At 43.4% G+C, this 16987-nt stretch overlaps 1 protein-coding gene across 1 annotated transcript; it reads left to right on the top strand.

Annotated features, from left to right (window-relative positions):
- Nucleotides 1-5485: 5485 nt before the first annotated feature.
- LOC145348489 (muscarinic acetylcholine receptor M2-like) lies at nt 5486-6892 on the top strand. The gene has a single exon (XM_080196677.1). The coding sequence runs from the start codon at nt 5486-5488 to the stop codon at nt 6890-6892; it is 1407 nt and encodes a 468-aa protein (XP_080052803.1).
- The last annotated feature ends 10095 nt before the right edge of the window (nt 6893-16987 follow it).

Raw genomic sequence — 16987 nt, 5'->3', positions numbered from 1 at the left:
TAGCACTGCTGCCTCACAGCGCCAGGGACCCAGGTTCAACTCGGACCTCTGTCTGTGTGGAGTTTGCAGGGTCTCCCCATGTCTGCATAGGTTTCGTCTGGGTGCTCTGCTTTCCTCCCAAGGTCCAAAGATGTGCAGGTTAGGTGGATTGGCTGTGCTAAATTGATCCTAGTGTTGGGGGGGAAGGGGAATGGGGTAGCAGAGTAAATATGTGGGGTTATGGGAATAATGCCTGGATGGGATTGTTGTCAGTGCGGACGCGATGGGCCGAATGGCTTTGTTCTGCACTGTAAGGATTATGTGATTCTATGATTCTCAGTGAATTTCTTTCCAAAACAAAAAGTCCCAAAGATTTTCAATGGACCCTCTTCCTGTTATTGTCCTGAAGCATTGGCTTTTACGCTGCCTGTAACAGGTGAGGGAATCTCACAGACAGCATCACAGGTATCCTTCTACCACATTCCTCTCTCCTTCACTGCAAATGTTTCTTGTCATCTTTTGTTCTTACTTCATCACTCAGCTCTTTCCATTGTGATACAATAGGTCTGAACAAACCTTTATGTCTTCTTTCAGAAAGAGCGATTGCACATTGTTTGCTTCATACCAAATATTAATTTCTGTGTAATGATTGCTTCCATTGGTTGATGCTTACGCTGTCCAGTAGATATGATGGCCACAAATACAGCACAATATTGACTTCATGCTCCCATCCTTCCACCTGCCAGCAATAATGAGAGTGCAAACTTCATCTTTGGCCAGGACAGACATGATCATCCACTGTACTTTTCTTGTGGCAACAGATACCTCATTGTACATCATATCCTTGGTGATACAGCCATTTTCAACCCTATGCACGTGCCAAACCAATGAATGTTCTGCCACTTGATTAGAGCTCCTAGAAAGGACTGATAGATGACTTTTTCTCATAGAACCCTACAGTGCAGAAAGAGGCCCTTCGGCCCATCGAACAGAATACCACCCAGGCCCTGCCCCAATATCCCTACATATTATACCCACTATTCCCTCAAACCTACGCATCCATGGACGCTAAGGGGCAATTTCTTAGCATAGCCAATCAACCTAACCCGCATATCTTTGGACTGTGGGAGTACCCAGAGGAAACCCACGCAGTCACGAGGAGAATGTGCAACTCCACACAGACAGTGACCCAAGCTGAGAATCGAACCCAGGACCTTGGAGCTGTGAAACAACAGTGCTTACCACTGTGCTACCATGCCGCGCATCTTTTCATGTAATGCCAAAGATATCTTGTAGTCATTGAAGTCGGAAGTTATTGAGAGTTCTTGACAGATGCTCAGACTTCGTAGCAAACAGTGATGTGTTCAGGACAGGATTTAAACGTTGTTAATGCCCATCTTGGTCAATGGGTCAGTTTGTGGTCTTTGCGTGTCTATTTTTATAGTCAAACAATGTGCATGTTCCTCATAAATACCTGTGTTGAATACCTTAACAAGGGACATGTTCTTTGACATCAGGCATTGAAGAGAGAAAACTTGCTGCCTTTTTCCAGTGTTGTGTTGAGTCTGAGGAAAGGGTGATGCACAAGGCCTTGATCATAACACCCTAACAATAATTATTACTGGGCAATAAATGCTGGTGTTGCCTATGGCATCCACAGCCTGAAAATTATACTAAAACATAGTCTTATTGGAACCAAGGGTGAACGAGATCATGATGACACAAGCGTGGGGCAGATGATCAATGGGTGTTTGGATGTTTTCTTTTGTCTGGTTAACTCGTGCAGCAGCATCAGTGTGATGTGGTTCTCTGATAAAAACGTGCTGCTTTCACTCATCTTATGTTAAGGAATATCTCAACTGATCACATGTGGAGTGCATTCATGCCATATCACAGGGCAAGCATAGTTCATTTGGACTAGAAAATAAAGAAACCCCAAATAGTAAAGCACTTATGGTGATGGTAGTGCAGTGATAATGTCACTGGCCTGGGAGCACAGAGGCCAGGCTAATGACCTGAGGGAATAAGTTTAAATCTCAGTATTAGAATTCATGAAGTTGAAATCAATTAACAAATATCTCCAGTATTTGATTCATCATTGTCACATGTATCATGATACAGTGAAAAGTATTGCCTATTGTGCTAAAAAGACAAAGCATACCATTCATAGTGTACAAAAGGGGAAAGGAAAGGACAGGGTGTGGAATATGGTGTTACAGTCATAGCCAGTGTGTAGAGAAAACTCAACTTAAGATAGGCCCATTCAAAAGTCTAATGTAAATTAGTTTCAGTAATGGTGAGCATGATAACTGTCATTGATTGCAAAGAAAAACATGTTTCTTTTATGTCCTTTAGGTAATTGAATCTGCTATCCCCTTTTGGTTCCTTTGGAAAGCTTTTGCAGGCAGGATGGGCTAAATGACCTCCTCTTGTGCTGTAGTCGTTCAATGATCCTCACCTGGCCTGGTCTGTGTGTCATTCCAGTGGTTGACTCCGAACAGCTCTGTGCAATGGCTTAGCAAACCATTCCGTTCAGGGAAAATTAGATTTGGCAACAAATGCTGGCCAAGCCAATGTCACCCATATCCACTGAAAGAATAAAATAAATCATAAGATCACTGGACGTGTCAACACATTTTTTATGTCAACAAGTAATTTTTGAAACTGATAATTCTGCTCCCAGTCTGATATATATTTTCCCTGTTGACATCTCTCCCTCACAACTAATGTAGTGACAATTGTGATGCTTTCTCAGGGAAAGTGCAGTCTCTACAGATGTGTTACAAGCTACCTGTTGGCCATGGTGGTGACAGATCTGCTGCTTGTTATTATCAACCTGATGCCGAGGCATGTTCTGATTGTTTATAGGAAACATTTCCTTTCAGTGTATTCCATCCCTACGTGTAACCTCCACAATGTTCTGCTTTATGCAGCCACAGACTGTTCTGTCTGGTTCACCACCACTTTCACCCTTGATAGATTTGTGGCCATCTGTTGCAAGATGCTGAAATTTAAGTATTGTACTATGAAAAGTGCAGCTATGACTCTGGGAACAGTGACTGTGCTGAGCTGTTTAAAAGGTACTATGTGGTATTTTATATTAATGGATAAGTATCAGCTGTGGAACTCCCCTTGGCTTTATTCTGTACAAAGACATGCTCTGGACTCACCAGTCTGGTTCACAATTATGCTCTTGCACTGCATTTTCACCCCTGTGGTTCCATTTATTCTGATTGTGCTGCTCAACGCTTTCACTGTTGGACATATTTTGTTGACCAGTAGAACTTGCAGGTGACTCCAGGCTTCCTACCATGGGGAGAGTCTCAGATCTTTAGAGATGAAGGGTCAAAGGAAATCTGTCATGCTCCTATTTGTTATCTCTGGGAATTTCATCCTGTTACGGTCCACATATGTGGTGTATTCCACATGGGTAGGAATGTGGTTTCCAGAGCATGAACCTGCACTGATGTTTGATATTATGTGGGAAATAGGTTTTATGCTGCAGCTCCTGAGTAGCAATTGGCCATGCTAAATTGATCCTAGTGTTGGGGGGGAAGGGGAGTGGGGTAGCAGAGTAAATATGTGGGGTGATGGGAATAATACCTGGGTGGGATTGTTGTCAGTGCAGACGCGATGGGCCGAATGGCTTCGTTCTGCATGGTAAGGATTCTGTGATTATGTGATTCTCAGTGAATTTCTCCTCCTGTTATTGTCCTGAAGCATTGGATTTTACGCTGCCTGTGACAGATGAGAGAATCTCTCAGCCAGCATCACAGCTCCTGAGTTGCAGCACAAACATTTATATTTATGCCATGACTCAGATGAGTTTCAAAAAGCAACTGAAGAACATGGTCAAATATCCATTTACTCAAATAATTAAATTCATTAAGTGATGAAAAGAACAAAGGAATTTGCATGATCTAAACTGAATTCCAACTCATTTTATGTTCAACAAACTCTTCCACGACTCACGTCCTTGTTCCCCAACATCAACAGCACCACCATCTCATCCCAGCTCCCCTGTAGAACACCACATTGAAGAGCAGAAATAGTCAATATTTAGGGTTGTAACAAAATACAGGAGAGAAGAAATAAAATTGCAGGATGGGAAAATAATTGGCAACTGAAGCTCAACAGTAGAAATGTCAGTGAGTACATTACTGGCAGGAAGCATAGGGAGTGCACTTATTACTTTAAGTTGCAAGTCTCAGCGGGGTAGAAGAACAAAGAATATCAAGTGCATCCATTGTTGAAAGTTGCATTGTAGTTTAGCATTGAGGGGGGAGAAAGCAAACCAAGCATTAGTATTTATTTCCAGGAGAGTAGACATAAAATATAAGGAGTGCATGCTAACTTGTAAGTATGCAAGAATACATAGAATGCTGCATGCAGTCTTGTTGAAGGTATAGAACAATAAGCTAGAGACTTAATGGGATTCATTGTGTTACCTTGAGAAACAGGCTTGCGTATAAATGTATGGACATAATGTAGTTATGCTGGGTACTCATGATGAATAAAGTTTGAGACATCAAAGTAATGCATGTTTAGTAAGCATGGCAAGTTAATTTTCTGACAAGTACATAAGCCATGGGTAGAAATTTGCATTTGGAGATAAACAGGGGTTTGAACTTTTAGCTGTAATATCCAAAAGGAAGGAGAAAAGATGCTTGCAGCTTGCAAAGGTTTCACAATCAAACAAAGTATTGTTATTATATTTTATTTGACCAGATGGGGCAGTAGAGAGAACATGAAAGATTTTATATTCAAAGAGGACCTGCAGAACAAGGATTTAATGGGGGGAAGAGCATACATAAGAAGAGATGTTGAGCGCTATGTTGGGGAGTGACTAAGTAAGACTTCTTAGAGGTGGGTGTCTCAGAAAGATGCGGAAGCAACATCTCTAGGCTGGAAGTGATGCAATTTTAATCAGCATCCAGTTAAACCAGCAGTGCTTTGAGGCTGCAAAGAGAAACAGCCCAGTGTGGAAATATTGACGTTCCACAGAAGAATAGAAGCAAAGAGTGAGAGATCGTGTGGTATGCCACACTAAAGCTTTGCCTTCTTACATTACTTCACTAGTAGATCTGGACATTTTGGGTTTAAATGAGTTTGTGATCTTGAGACATGAACATAAGGGATGAAAGTTTTCAGGTGAATATTTGCAGAGTGCAAAGGAGATTCACCCAGACGTGTTGGATCAATGAACCTAAAGCTCAATGTTTGCAATGAGGCTCATCAACATCTGCATTCAGTTTGGAACAAGTAATTCACTAATCCTTCATAATTAAGTAAATGACCTGCAAAATAAATCCTCATTAAAACAGAGTCTTTCCCCCCAAAGATACTGGTTTCCAAGAACAGAAGTTGTTCTTATCTTGCTGGTAGAAATTCAATGAACCGCCCGTTTTTTTAAAATTTCAAAACATCCAAAATCTATTTCCTAATCATTTCCTCTTTTAGTTTCTACACTTATGCTTCTTCAGGGCTAACTACACATCAGAGGGGAATGATGGCAAACTCCACACGGACAGATGAATCTCTCTACAACCCAGCAGATCTGTTCCTCAGCGAAAGAGCAAGTCCTTACAAAACGTTCGAAGTGGTCCTCATTATGACTGTGACAGCTGCTTTAAGCTTGGTGACAATTATTGGAAACATTTTGGTCATTGTTTCTATCAAACTAAACAGACATTTACAAACTATTAACAATTACTTTCTTTTCAGCTTGGCCTGCGCTGATTTGATTATTGGCGTGTTCTCCATGAACCTGTACAACATTTACACTCTAATTGGTTACTGGCCGTTTGGCCCAGTGGTATGTGATTTGTGGCTCGCTCTAGATTATGTTGTCTGTAATACCTCATCCATGAGTCTCCTGGTTATCAGCTTTGACCGCTACTTCTGCGTGACAAAGCCCCTCAGCTACCCCGTGTGGAGGACAGCGAAGGTGGCAGGGATGATGATCGGAGCTGTTTGGGTGGTGTCCTTTATCCTGTGGGCGCCTCTCATTCTCTTCTGGCAGTTCATCGTAGGGGAGCGGACAGTTAGTGAAGGTGAGTGTTATGTGCAATTTTTTTCAAATCCGGCCGTCACTTTTGGCACTGCGACAGCTGCCTTCTACCTCCCTGTGTTCATCATGATGATTTTATACGTGCAAATATCTCAAGCCAGCAAGAGTCGAGTAATGGAAGATAAAAAGGCGTCTGAATCGAGGGAGGGAGCCGTTTCTCACAGTCTAGAGAAAAGAAAGATAATGGAATTGAATAACAGCAGCACATCAAATGGTTTGCCACAAGCCAAAATGCAAGGTGGCAAAATAACTGGAGAAGTAAGAACTGTGAATTGTGGCCAAGGAAAGAAGCTTCACAATGAGTTAACTCCCCCCAGTGTGGTCCCATCAAATCAGAAGCAGGAAGGGACAATACAAGAGAGCACATGTATCTCTACTACACAAAGCTGTTTCCAGATGGACAACACCAAACTCTCCTGCCTTAAGATAGTTAGCAAACCTCATAACAATGACCACTGTGGTACCATAGCAAGAATGGTGCCATGTATCAATAGTAAGACAGGGCATAATAGAGAGACCAGACAAGACAATATGATCATTACAATGGCCAATATCTCCGCTATGAAGAAGGGAGCTGCATCCCGAGAGAAGAAGGTGACTAGGACCGTCCTGGCTATTCTCCTGGCTTGTTTCATCACCTGGGCCCCATACAATGTCATGGTTCTCATTGACACCTTCTGTGCAACCTGTGTCCCCAACACAATCTGGATTATTGGATATTGGATCTTTTACATAAACAGTACCGTGAACCCAGCCTGCTACGCACTGTGTAACCCTACCTTCAAGAAAACCTTCAAACAACTCCTCCTGTGTCAGTACAAGAACATTGGTGCAACAAGATAGTCACAGCCGCATTCATGAGGGCGACTTTCATATTTTACAGTAGGCGGACTAATAGAAATGTGCTTGTTATACAACATGATATGAAACAACACATTAGTTATTTATCACCAGTAATGTACAAAAACCTCACAGAGGAGTAATCAGAAATAAAATTTTATTGAAAGAGATGATGGAGCAATGCTTATGTTCCCACACCAGTAATCTAGAGGTCCAGGCTAATGCTTTGGGTTCAGATCCCACCCTGGCTGCTGCTGGAATTGAAATCAACCTGGAATTGAAAGCTAGACTCAGCAATAATGACGTCGGAATTATAACTGATTGTTGTAGAAATCCGTCTTCTTCAATAATGACCACCTAAGGATGGAAATCTTCCATCCTTACGTGGTTTGGACTGCATGTGACTCTGGACATACTGAATCACAGAACTGTCACAGCTCAGATGGAGGCCATTCAGCCCATTGTGTCTGCACTGGCTCTCCAAGTGACCTTAACTGAGTGCCATTCCGCTGTCTTTACCGGGTACCCCTGCACGTTGTCTCTATTTAAATAATCACCTAACGTCCTTCTGAATGCCTCGATTCAACCTGCCTTAACTACATGCACAGGCAATGCATTTCAGACCACAACCACTTGTTGTGTCAACGTATTCTCCGACATCACATTAGTTTATTTTGTAAATCATTTTAAATGTGTGTCCTCTCATTCTTGAACCTTTTATGAGCAAGAAAAGTTTCTCCCTATTTACTCAAACCAGCTGCCTTCATGATTTTGAATGTAGAATCCCTACACTGCAGAAGATAGTTATTCAACCCATTGAGTCTGTACCGACCACAATCTTACCCTATTCCCGTAGCCCCAGATATTTATCCTGCTGATCCCCTGACACTAAGGTCAATTTATCATGGCTAATCCTCCGAACCTGCACATCGTTGGACTGTGGGAGGAAACTGGAGCACCCGGAGAAAACCCACTCAGACACAGTGAGAATGTGCAAACTCCTAACCCAAGGCCGGAATTGAACCCACTCCCTGGCACTGTGAGGCAGGAGTGCTGACCATTGTGCCTTTTAATCAAATCTTTCAGTCTTCTCTCTGAGGAGAAGACTGAAATAGAGGTGTATACGATGATGCGGGGGATAGATAGAGTGGATGCGCAGAGAGTATTTCCTCGGGTGGATGTAGCTGTTACTAGGGGGCATAACATTAAGGCTCATGGTGGGAGATAAAAGACAGATGTCTGAGGTAGATTATTTACTCAGAGAGTGGTCATAGAATCATAGAATCCGACAGTGCAGAAAGAGGCCGTTCGGCCCATCGCGTCCGCACCAACCACAATCCCACCCAGACTCTATCCCTTTAACCTGATGCATTTATCCTAGCTAGTTCCCCTGACACTAAGGGGCAATTTAGCATGACCAATCCAACTATCCTGCACATCCTTGGACTGTGGGAGGAAACAAGAGCTCCCGGAGGAAACCCAAAGTTTGCTATTTCTACCGACTGCTTATGCTGCATACGATCTAACAGATTATTAATTTCAAGAAATGAATCTTATTTTTGACCAGTTTTCTTCACTGTAGCCATCAGTGTCTGCCATGAACTTTCCAATGGGACGAAAAAGATAGTGTACCATACTCTGACAGGGCAGTGACAGAGCTGTTATTTTCCCTGGGTAAGGAATCTAGAATATGAAGACCAAGAGAAGGGGTAGCCTGCTTAGGGCTGAGATTGAGAAATCACAGAACCCCTACAGGGCAGAAGGAAGACATACGGCCCATCAAGTCTACACAAACTCTCTGACAGACCATCTTACCCAGGCCCACCCCCACCTCATTTCCTTAACACCATGCATTTACCCCACTAATCCCACTAACTTGGATATCTTGGGACTGCGGGAGGAAACCCGACCACCCAGAGGAAATCCACGCAGACACAGAGTGAACATGCAAACTCACATTGACACTCAAGGCCAGAATGGAACCTGGGTCCCTGGCACTGGGAGACTGCAGGGCTAACTAGTGAGCCGCCCTTAAATCTCTTCACGCAGAAAGTAGTGCATCTTTGGAATTCTCTACCAGTGGATTAAGAATGTTCCATCATTGAATGTAGATATCTGATCTCTCAGATTTGTGAGCAAGTGGTCGGGTGTGGAATGCACTGCCTGCTGTGATAGTGGAGTTGGACTCATTAGGAACTTTCAAGTGGTTATTGGATAGACACGTGGAGCACGCTCGAATGATAGGGAGTGGGATAGCTCGATCTTGGGTTTGGACAAAGCTAGGCACAACATCGAGAGCCGAAGGGCCTGTACTGTGCTGTAATGTTCTATGTTCTATGAGAACAGTCCCAATCTCTCCAATCTCCTCTCATAACTGAAATTTCTCATCCCTTGAACCATTGTTGTAAACTATATCATAAGAACATAAGAAATAGGGGCAGGAGTAGGCCAACTAGCCCTTCGAGCCTGCCCCGCCATTCAATAAGATCATGGCTGATCTGTCGTGGCTCAGTTCCACATTCCCGCCCTCTCCCCATAACCCTTAATCCCCTCTCTCATCAAAAACCCATCAACCCGCGTCTTAAAAATATTTAGCGAGGCAGCCTCCACCACTTCAACAGGCAGAGAATTCCAGAGATTCACCACCCTTTGAGTGAAGAAGTTCCTCCTCTACTCTGTTCTAAACTGTCCCCCCTTTATCTTGAGGCTATGCCCCCTAGTCCTACTATCCTTTCTGAGCGGGAAGAGTCTCTCCACCTCTATCCTATCCACCCCATTCATCGTCTTATACGTCTCAATGAGATCTCCCCTCATTCTTCTAAACTCTAACGAGTACAAGCCTAATCTATTCAGCCTCTCCTCATAGCTCAACCCCCTCAACTCCGGCATCAGCCTAGTAAACCTCCTCTGCACTCCCTCCAAGGCTAAAATATCCTTGCGTAAGTACGGCGCCCAAAACTGCACACAGTACTCCAGCTGCGGCCTCACCAATGCCCTATACAGCCGCAGCAAGGCCTCCCTACTTTTATATTCAATCCCCCTCGCGATGAAGGCCAGCATCCCATTCGCCTTCCTGACCACCTGCTGCACCTGCAAGCTGGGTTTTTGCGACTCATGCACAAGGACCCCGAGGCGTTGCCTGCTGCAGTTTTTCTCCACGTAAGTAATAAACCTTCCTACCATTATTCCTACCAAAGTGGACCACCTCGCACTTGCCAACATTAAATTCCATTTGCCATTTCCTGGCCCATTCGCCCAGCCTATCTGGATCCTTCTGTAGACTCTCCCCACCCTCCGCACAATTTGCCTTTCCACCAATTTTGGTGTCATCAGCAAATTTCGACACCCTACACTCGGTTCCCTCCTCCAGATCATCTATATCGTTACTCTCTGATTGCATTCACATGTTTCCCATCATGTGGAGATCAGACCTGTACATAATTCTCCAGCGGTGATCTAACTTATGTCTTGTATAAGGTCAGTATATCCGCCCTGCTCTTCCATTCAATGCTCCCGTTACTAAAGATCCTTTATTTTATATTGTCCCTCCATGTTCTTCCTACGAAAGTTCATCATCTCACACTTCTCCGCATTGAATTTCATCTGCCACATAGCTGCCCACTGCACCAACCTGCTTAAGTCTTTTTCAAATTCTCCATTGTCTTACTTACAGTTTACAATACTTCCAAGTTTTGTCTCATCTGCAAAATTTTAATTTGTTTGATGCACGCTGATATCCGGATCAGTAACATACCAAGAGTCCTAACACTGACCCCTGGGGAACACCAAGACAAACATTCCTCCAGCCTTAAACTGTGCATTGACTATTATTATCTGGTTCCTAGTATTCAGCCTATTTTGTATCCATGTTGTTGCTGTCCCTTTTATTCTATGAGCTATAATTTTTCTCATAAATCTGTTGTGCAGCACTGCATTTAATGCCTTTTGAAAGTTCCATGTAATATACCACATATGAATGAAACAACTAGCATTACTCTCATCCACCCTTTTGCTTGATCCTTAAGAAACACGATTTCTGCATGAGAAATCAATGCTGGCTCTTTCTGACCAACACACAGATTTCCATGTGAATGCTAATTTTATCCTGAGGGGCGATCCTTACTGGCTCATCCCACTGATCGATCTCTTACCTCTCGTGATACAACCAGCAGTGCAAAGCCTGGGAAAGAGGAGGCTAATTTATAATTTTTAAATCTCAATTTCATTCCGGACTTGCTTGCCTTAATGGCCTCGCTGATGAAGATGGGGGAACGATGAGAATAGAGTCCAATGCGTGAGGCAGGGAACCTTAGGACAGAGAATAGCTAACAATGTCAGCTACCATGGGAAACCAAGCAGGGAGTAGCCCCTGTTTACCTGAGCAGCCAGCCATGTGTGAGGGTGGGGCTATCCAGTTCTGACCCAGTTCTGATCCTTTCTCCTAGACCCCAGGCACTCAACACAGCACTGATTGGATATGTCCAGACACAAAAATTCTCCTCCAATGGTGATTTGATTTGATTTATTATTGTCACATGTATTAGTATACAATGAAAAGTATTGTTTCTAGCACGCTATACAAACAAAGCATACTGTTCATAGAGAAGGAAACGGGAGTGCAGAATCTAGTGTTGCAGTCATAGCTAGGCTCTGGAGAAAAATCGACTTAACGTGAGATAGGTCCATTCAAAAGTCTGACAGCAGCAGGGCAGAAGTTGGACTTGAATCAGTTGTTATATGACCTCAGACTTTTGTATCCTTTTCCGGATGGAAGAAGGTGGAACAGAGAGTGTCCAACATGCATGGGATCCTTAATTATGTTAGCTGTTTTGCCAGGGCTATGGGAAATGCAGTCAGGGTCACTACATGGGAGGCTGGTTTGCGTGATGGATTGGGCTACATTCATGACCTTTTGTAGTTTCTTGTGGCCTTGGGCAGAGCAAGAGTCATACCAAACTATGATACAACTGAAAATAATGCTTTTTTATGAGCATGTTGGTGAGAATCGTAGCTGACATGCCAAATTTCCTTAGTCTTCTGAGAAAGTAGAGGCGTTGGTGGGTGTTCATAACTATAGTGTCAGCATAGTGGAGATGCCAGCATAAGAAATCTCACAACACCAGGTTAAAGTCCAATAGGGTTTAGTTGGCAGCATCAGCTTTTGGAGCACTGCTCCTTCATCAGGTGAGGGAGAGGGAGAGAGCAATGACCAACAAATGGGGAATATAAGACTCAATAAAATGTATCCAACAAAAAAATCAATTCACAGAAATAAAGATTTGCAAAAACTTGATAATTTATGATTCATTTTACCAACTTGTGTTTGTCTCCCTGAGTTGAGACTCAAACCAGTGATCGTGGAAGCAAGACTGTGGTCACTATTTGTCTATTGTCCCAAAAGGGGGTGATCTGAATCCACCCTTGAACATTTCAATACCACAACGGGTGTTTTCAGAATCCCAGTCATTCCTGGTTAAATATTGTTGATGAGAAATCTTGGGATAAATATTACATTTGAGGACAGGAAACAGAGTCTTTGAATATTTCGCTATTTTAAATACTTCTGTCAGGTTGTCATTCAGCCTTTTATTAAGAAAAACAAGACCCAATTTATCAAACATTTTCCTGATATCCACAGCGATAATCTCTGGAAATTTGCTCTGCACCCACTCCAAGACATCCTCTTTATAACATGAAACAAGAGTTACACCAGTAGTCTGTTGCTGTGCACTTGCTGCTCTGAACACTTTAAACGTGGTCTAAACAAGTTTTGATATGGGCTGAGAATAACTGCCCTACATTTCAGTTCTCTCCCTCAACAAAGTCCCGTGCTTGCTTTGATTGCTTTATGGCCTTGTTAAATGATGTTGCAACTTTTAATGACTGATGCATTGTTCTCTGAGATTCATTTGTGTATCGGAACTGTAGAAACTTGCAACATCCTAGTAATAAGTGAACTCCCTATTCTTCCTGTCAAAATATTCTACGATGTGGAGATGTCGATGTTGGAATGAGGTGGTCACGGTAAGACGTCTCACAATACCTGTTTCAAGCCCAACAGTTTATTTGGAATCATGAGCTTCCAAAGCGCTGCTCCTTCATCAGGTGAGTGATGAAGGAGCAGCACTCCGAAAGCTTGTGGTTCCAAATGCTCTACCGCACATTTATTGGTGTCAGACTTCAACTTCCAATTGTTTCCCACTCCTCAATTTAAATCTTTGAGTTGTTGCAGTCCTCCTCGATATTGACGGAGTCCCTCACACCCTCACCCATCCCCACTTCAAAGCCCACCCCATCCATGTGGGAGAGTTGGTTGAACATAAGTGGGGAAATATTTTGTTATTTTCATCGTGTTAGGAATTCAGCAGTTTAAGCAAAGCGATAGGTGACCATTAACTTAGACAGCTGGAAACAAAACAAAAGGCTGGTATTGGCCCTAGTAGAAATATTGATGGGGAGAGTCTTAATTTTAACCCAAGAATAAGTGGGGAACGATTACATAGAATCGTAGAATCTCTATAGTACAGAAGGAGGCCATTCAGCACCCACAACAATCCCACCTAGACCCTATCCCCATAACATCGCATATTTACCCCATTAATCCTTCTAAGCTATGCATCCCGAGACACAAAGGGGCGAATTAGAATGGCCAATACACATAACGCACACATCTTTGGACTGTAGGATGAAGCCAGAGCGTCCAGAGGAAACCCATGCAAAGACGAGGAGAACGTGCAAACTCCACACAGACAGTGATCCAAGCCAGGAATTGAGCCCAGATCACTGGAGCTATGAGGTAGTAGTGCTGACCACTCTGCCACCGTGCTACCCTGCATCGATGTAAACCCTCCCCAGTTTTGAGGAAAGGGACTCAGAGATATCTTTCATTTCTTTTGGAAAGCTGGGTATTAGCAGGTTGGCTGATCGAAAGCAAGCTGGACTTTACTTATCCAAAACAGATTGAGGGCAGATCTTTATTTATGTCTTGTTTTGTGAATTGAGGGATTGTGTGACAGCAAAAAAGGCTATTTGTGCTAACCATTGTTAATTTGCAATCTCTGCAAATAGTCTGGGCAGAGCTTACATCAAACTTGAGAGGGTAAAGCAAAATAAGTTAAATTGTTGGATACGGATACTGAGACTTTATGGCAGAACTTGACCCAATTCTTCCCTCGGTATGTATTATCCATTGATGTCCAGTCAGTTCAATGTTCCACCTTCATGTCTGACATTTTTCAGGGGGTTAATAGTTTGGGTATAAAGCAGGTGAAACCCTCAGCATATCGCCCACACGCTCAGGGAGCACTGGAAGGATACCGCCAGGCTGGTAAAACCATGACTAGGGCATACTGTCAAGACAGGACTAGAGAATCCCTACAGTGTAGAAGGAGGCTATTTAGCCCATTGCTCTGCACCGACTCTCTGAAAGTGCACCATCACTGCCCACTCTCCCCATATCCTCAAACGTGTGAATTTCCCAAGGCTAATCTGCAAAACCTGCATATTTTTGGAATGTGGGAGGAAACAGGAGCACCCTGAGGAAATCCAGGCAGTCATGGGGGAGTTTGCAAACTCCACACAGTCATCCAAGATTGGAATTTAACCCGGGTCGCTGGCATTGTGAGGCAACTGTGCTAAAGATTGTGCCACCGTGCCACCATAATTTAATTTGTTTGCCACTTGGTATGCATCTGCACTTGGGGGTTTAAGCCCTTTTTTGCTCGTCAATGCACATGAGGTGAGAGCTGTTGTGAACCTCCTCAAGGTACTTAGAACTTCAGGACAAATATTGCATTGTAGCATTTGAATCTAGATTGAAGGAGCAGCTCACAATGCCTGCATTGTCCCTCAGCAATGCCATAAAGCTTCCAAAACGAACAAGAAGAAATGGGCAGGCAAGCAAGCTGGCACTCAAACCTTTCAGGTAGGGAGTTATGTGTTAATATGACTCCCTGTACAATACAAAATAGTTTGAACTCGGTTCAGTGATCCATATGAAGTAGTCAAACTAATTTTAAAATATGTTCATGGGGGTGTGGGCGTCGCTGGTTAGGCCAGCATATATTGCCCACCCCTAATTGCCCTTGAGAGGGTAGTGGTATGCTGCCTTCGTGAACTACTGCACTCCATGTGATGCATTTCCCTTTGTAGAGGGGTCAATAATGAGGAGGCAGAACTATAAGGTGAGGGACGAGAGATTTGGCGGGGATTTGTGGACATTTTTAACTTTGATGCTGGTGGGAAATTGGAAGCCACAGTCTGTCCGTGTGGCAGAGGACAGAAGCTTACAACATTGAAGAAGTATTTAAATGAGTACTTGGAAATCCGCAGCATACATGGCCAAGGATCATGTGCTGGAAAATTGGATGGCCATTTGATGGACAGTGCAGGCATGTTGGGCCGATGGACCTCCTTCTGTACTGTAAAACACTGTGACCCTATGATGTAGGTACATCCACAGTGTACAGGGCTGAGTTTGGTAAATAATTATTTATTAATACCCCAGATCGCCGGGAAAATAATCGGCATTGTCACATCAATCTGTTGGCTCTGTGCAGCTGTGCCATCTCTTAAAAACCTCCCTATTTCTGGAAACTCTTCCAGTCCCTTTCCATCTGTGTAACCTCCTCCAGATGCATTCCTCCCTATCTCCGTAACTTCCTCCAGCCCAAGCACCTCTCCCGACTGCAGTGTTTCGCCAGTTGTGATTTTTTGCTCATCCCATTTTTAATCCCTCCACCAGTGGCGACCATGTCTTTAGTTGCCTCAGCTGTCATGTTATCAATGTTCACATTGTACCCCTCCACATCACTTCCCCATTTCAGGATATTGTTCCTAACTAACCACTTTGAGTAAAAATTTGATCACCGTTACTGCTCTAATATCTTATTTCCTGACTCGGCGTTGAAACATGTTCAATAATTATTCAGGTACATTATAGCACCTTCTGCTTGTTGTTGATTAGCTAAACTTGAGAAAATGTTCAGGACCAGACATTGAACTGCAATCTTGTCTGTTCTCTGAAGTGGATGTGAAATATCCAATGGCTTCCACAAGAAGGATGGAGACAGAGAGAGAGAGAGAACAAGAGTGAGAAAGGAAGATATGGAGAGTTACGAGCCGGTGGAGGGAGAACTTGACAGGGGAATGTAAGGACGAGAACGCGATTGGAAGCGAAGCAGAGGGAATTTCTTCCTGGTGTTCCAGCTGATAATCATCTCAATTAATATCACCTCAAACAAGCTTTCAGCTGATCTGCTCATTACCTCTATGTTATTTTTAGGGAACTTCATGGGTGCATGAAAATATGCAACTTTCTACTGGGGAGGGAGCTGGATTCCAAAATCTCATGTCCATTTAAGGGGAAGTTGGATAAATTGATGAGGCAAAAAGGAGTAAGAAGATATGCTGACAGATATGCTGAGATGAAGAAGGGTGGGAGAACATCTGCAACATCACCCCCTTCAGGGATGTGTCGAGTTGAAAGGTCCATTTCTGCGCCATCAATTCCAACATAAACCAATTTAGGATGGTCTGCAATTTTGAAAGGCACTGCAAGTAGAAAGCAATTTTATTCAATCCTCTCTGACAATTGGTAGGTTTAGCCTTGTGGCCCCAGTACTTGAAATTCCCTGCCTAAATCTACCTATTTGTCTGAGGGCAGATTTTTAGTGTCTCGTTGTGCGTGAGGACGGGCCCCAAAATTGCTGCGAGATGCACACGTGTCACTGCCCCTGGTCGGACTGGAAAATCTCACCGGATAGTACTCAGGTAAGATTTTGGCCGATAGTTTATTGACACAGGGAAATGTCAGCATTTGGTGGATTTGTCTTTTCCGAAGATGTATTCTGCTTTCCGACCCGATGTGAGGAGATGAGAGTTGCGTCACCAGAGATGGAAGATGGAACGTTGCTACCATTGCCCTCTTCTGTCCTTGAGAACTTTGATGAACTCTGGCTACTCTTTTCCCTCCACACTTCCCCTCATGTCTATTGCAACTGAGGTAGTTTTAGAATCTTGGAAATTTCAGTTGATGGAAGTTTGGGGATTAATATCATATTCATAGAATACAGATGTTAGCCATCCTCTGGGTTGCTC

The sequence above is a fragment of the Carcharhinus amblyrhynchos genome, chromosome 9, assembly GCF_965287045.1.
Source record: "Carcharhinus amblyrhynchos chromosome 9, sCarAmb.v2.hapA, whole genome shotgun sequence".
NCBI classification, from domain to species: domain Eukaryota; kingdom Metazoa; phylum Chordata; class Chondrichthyes; order Carcharhiniformes; family Carcharhinidae; genus Carcharhinus; species Carcharhinus amblyrhynchos.
This window is presented reverse-complemented; position numbering and strand designations above follow the sequence as displayed.

What these genes read in the sequence shown, in the direction of transcription:
- LOC145348489 (XM_080196677.1), top strand. Translation starts at nt 5,486, where the DNA reads ATGATGGCAAACTCCACACGGACAGATGAATCTCTCTACAACCCAGCA.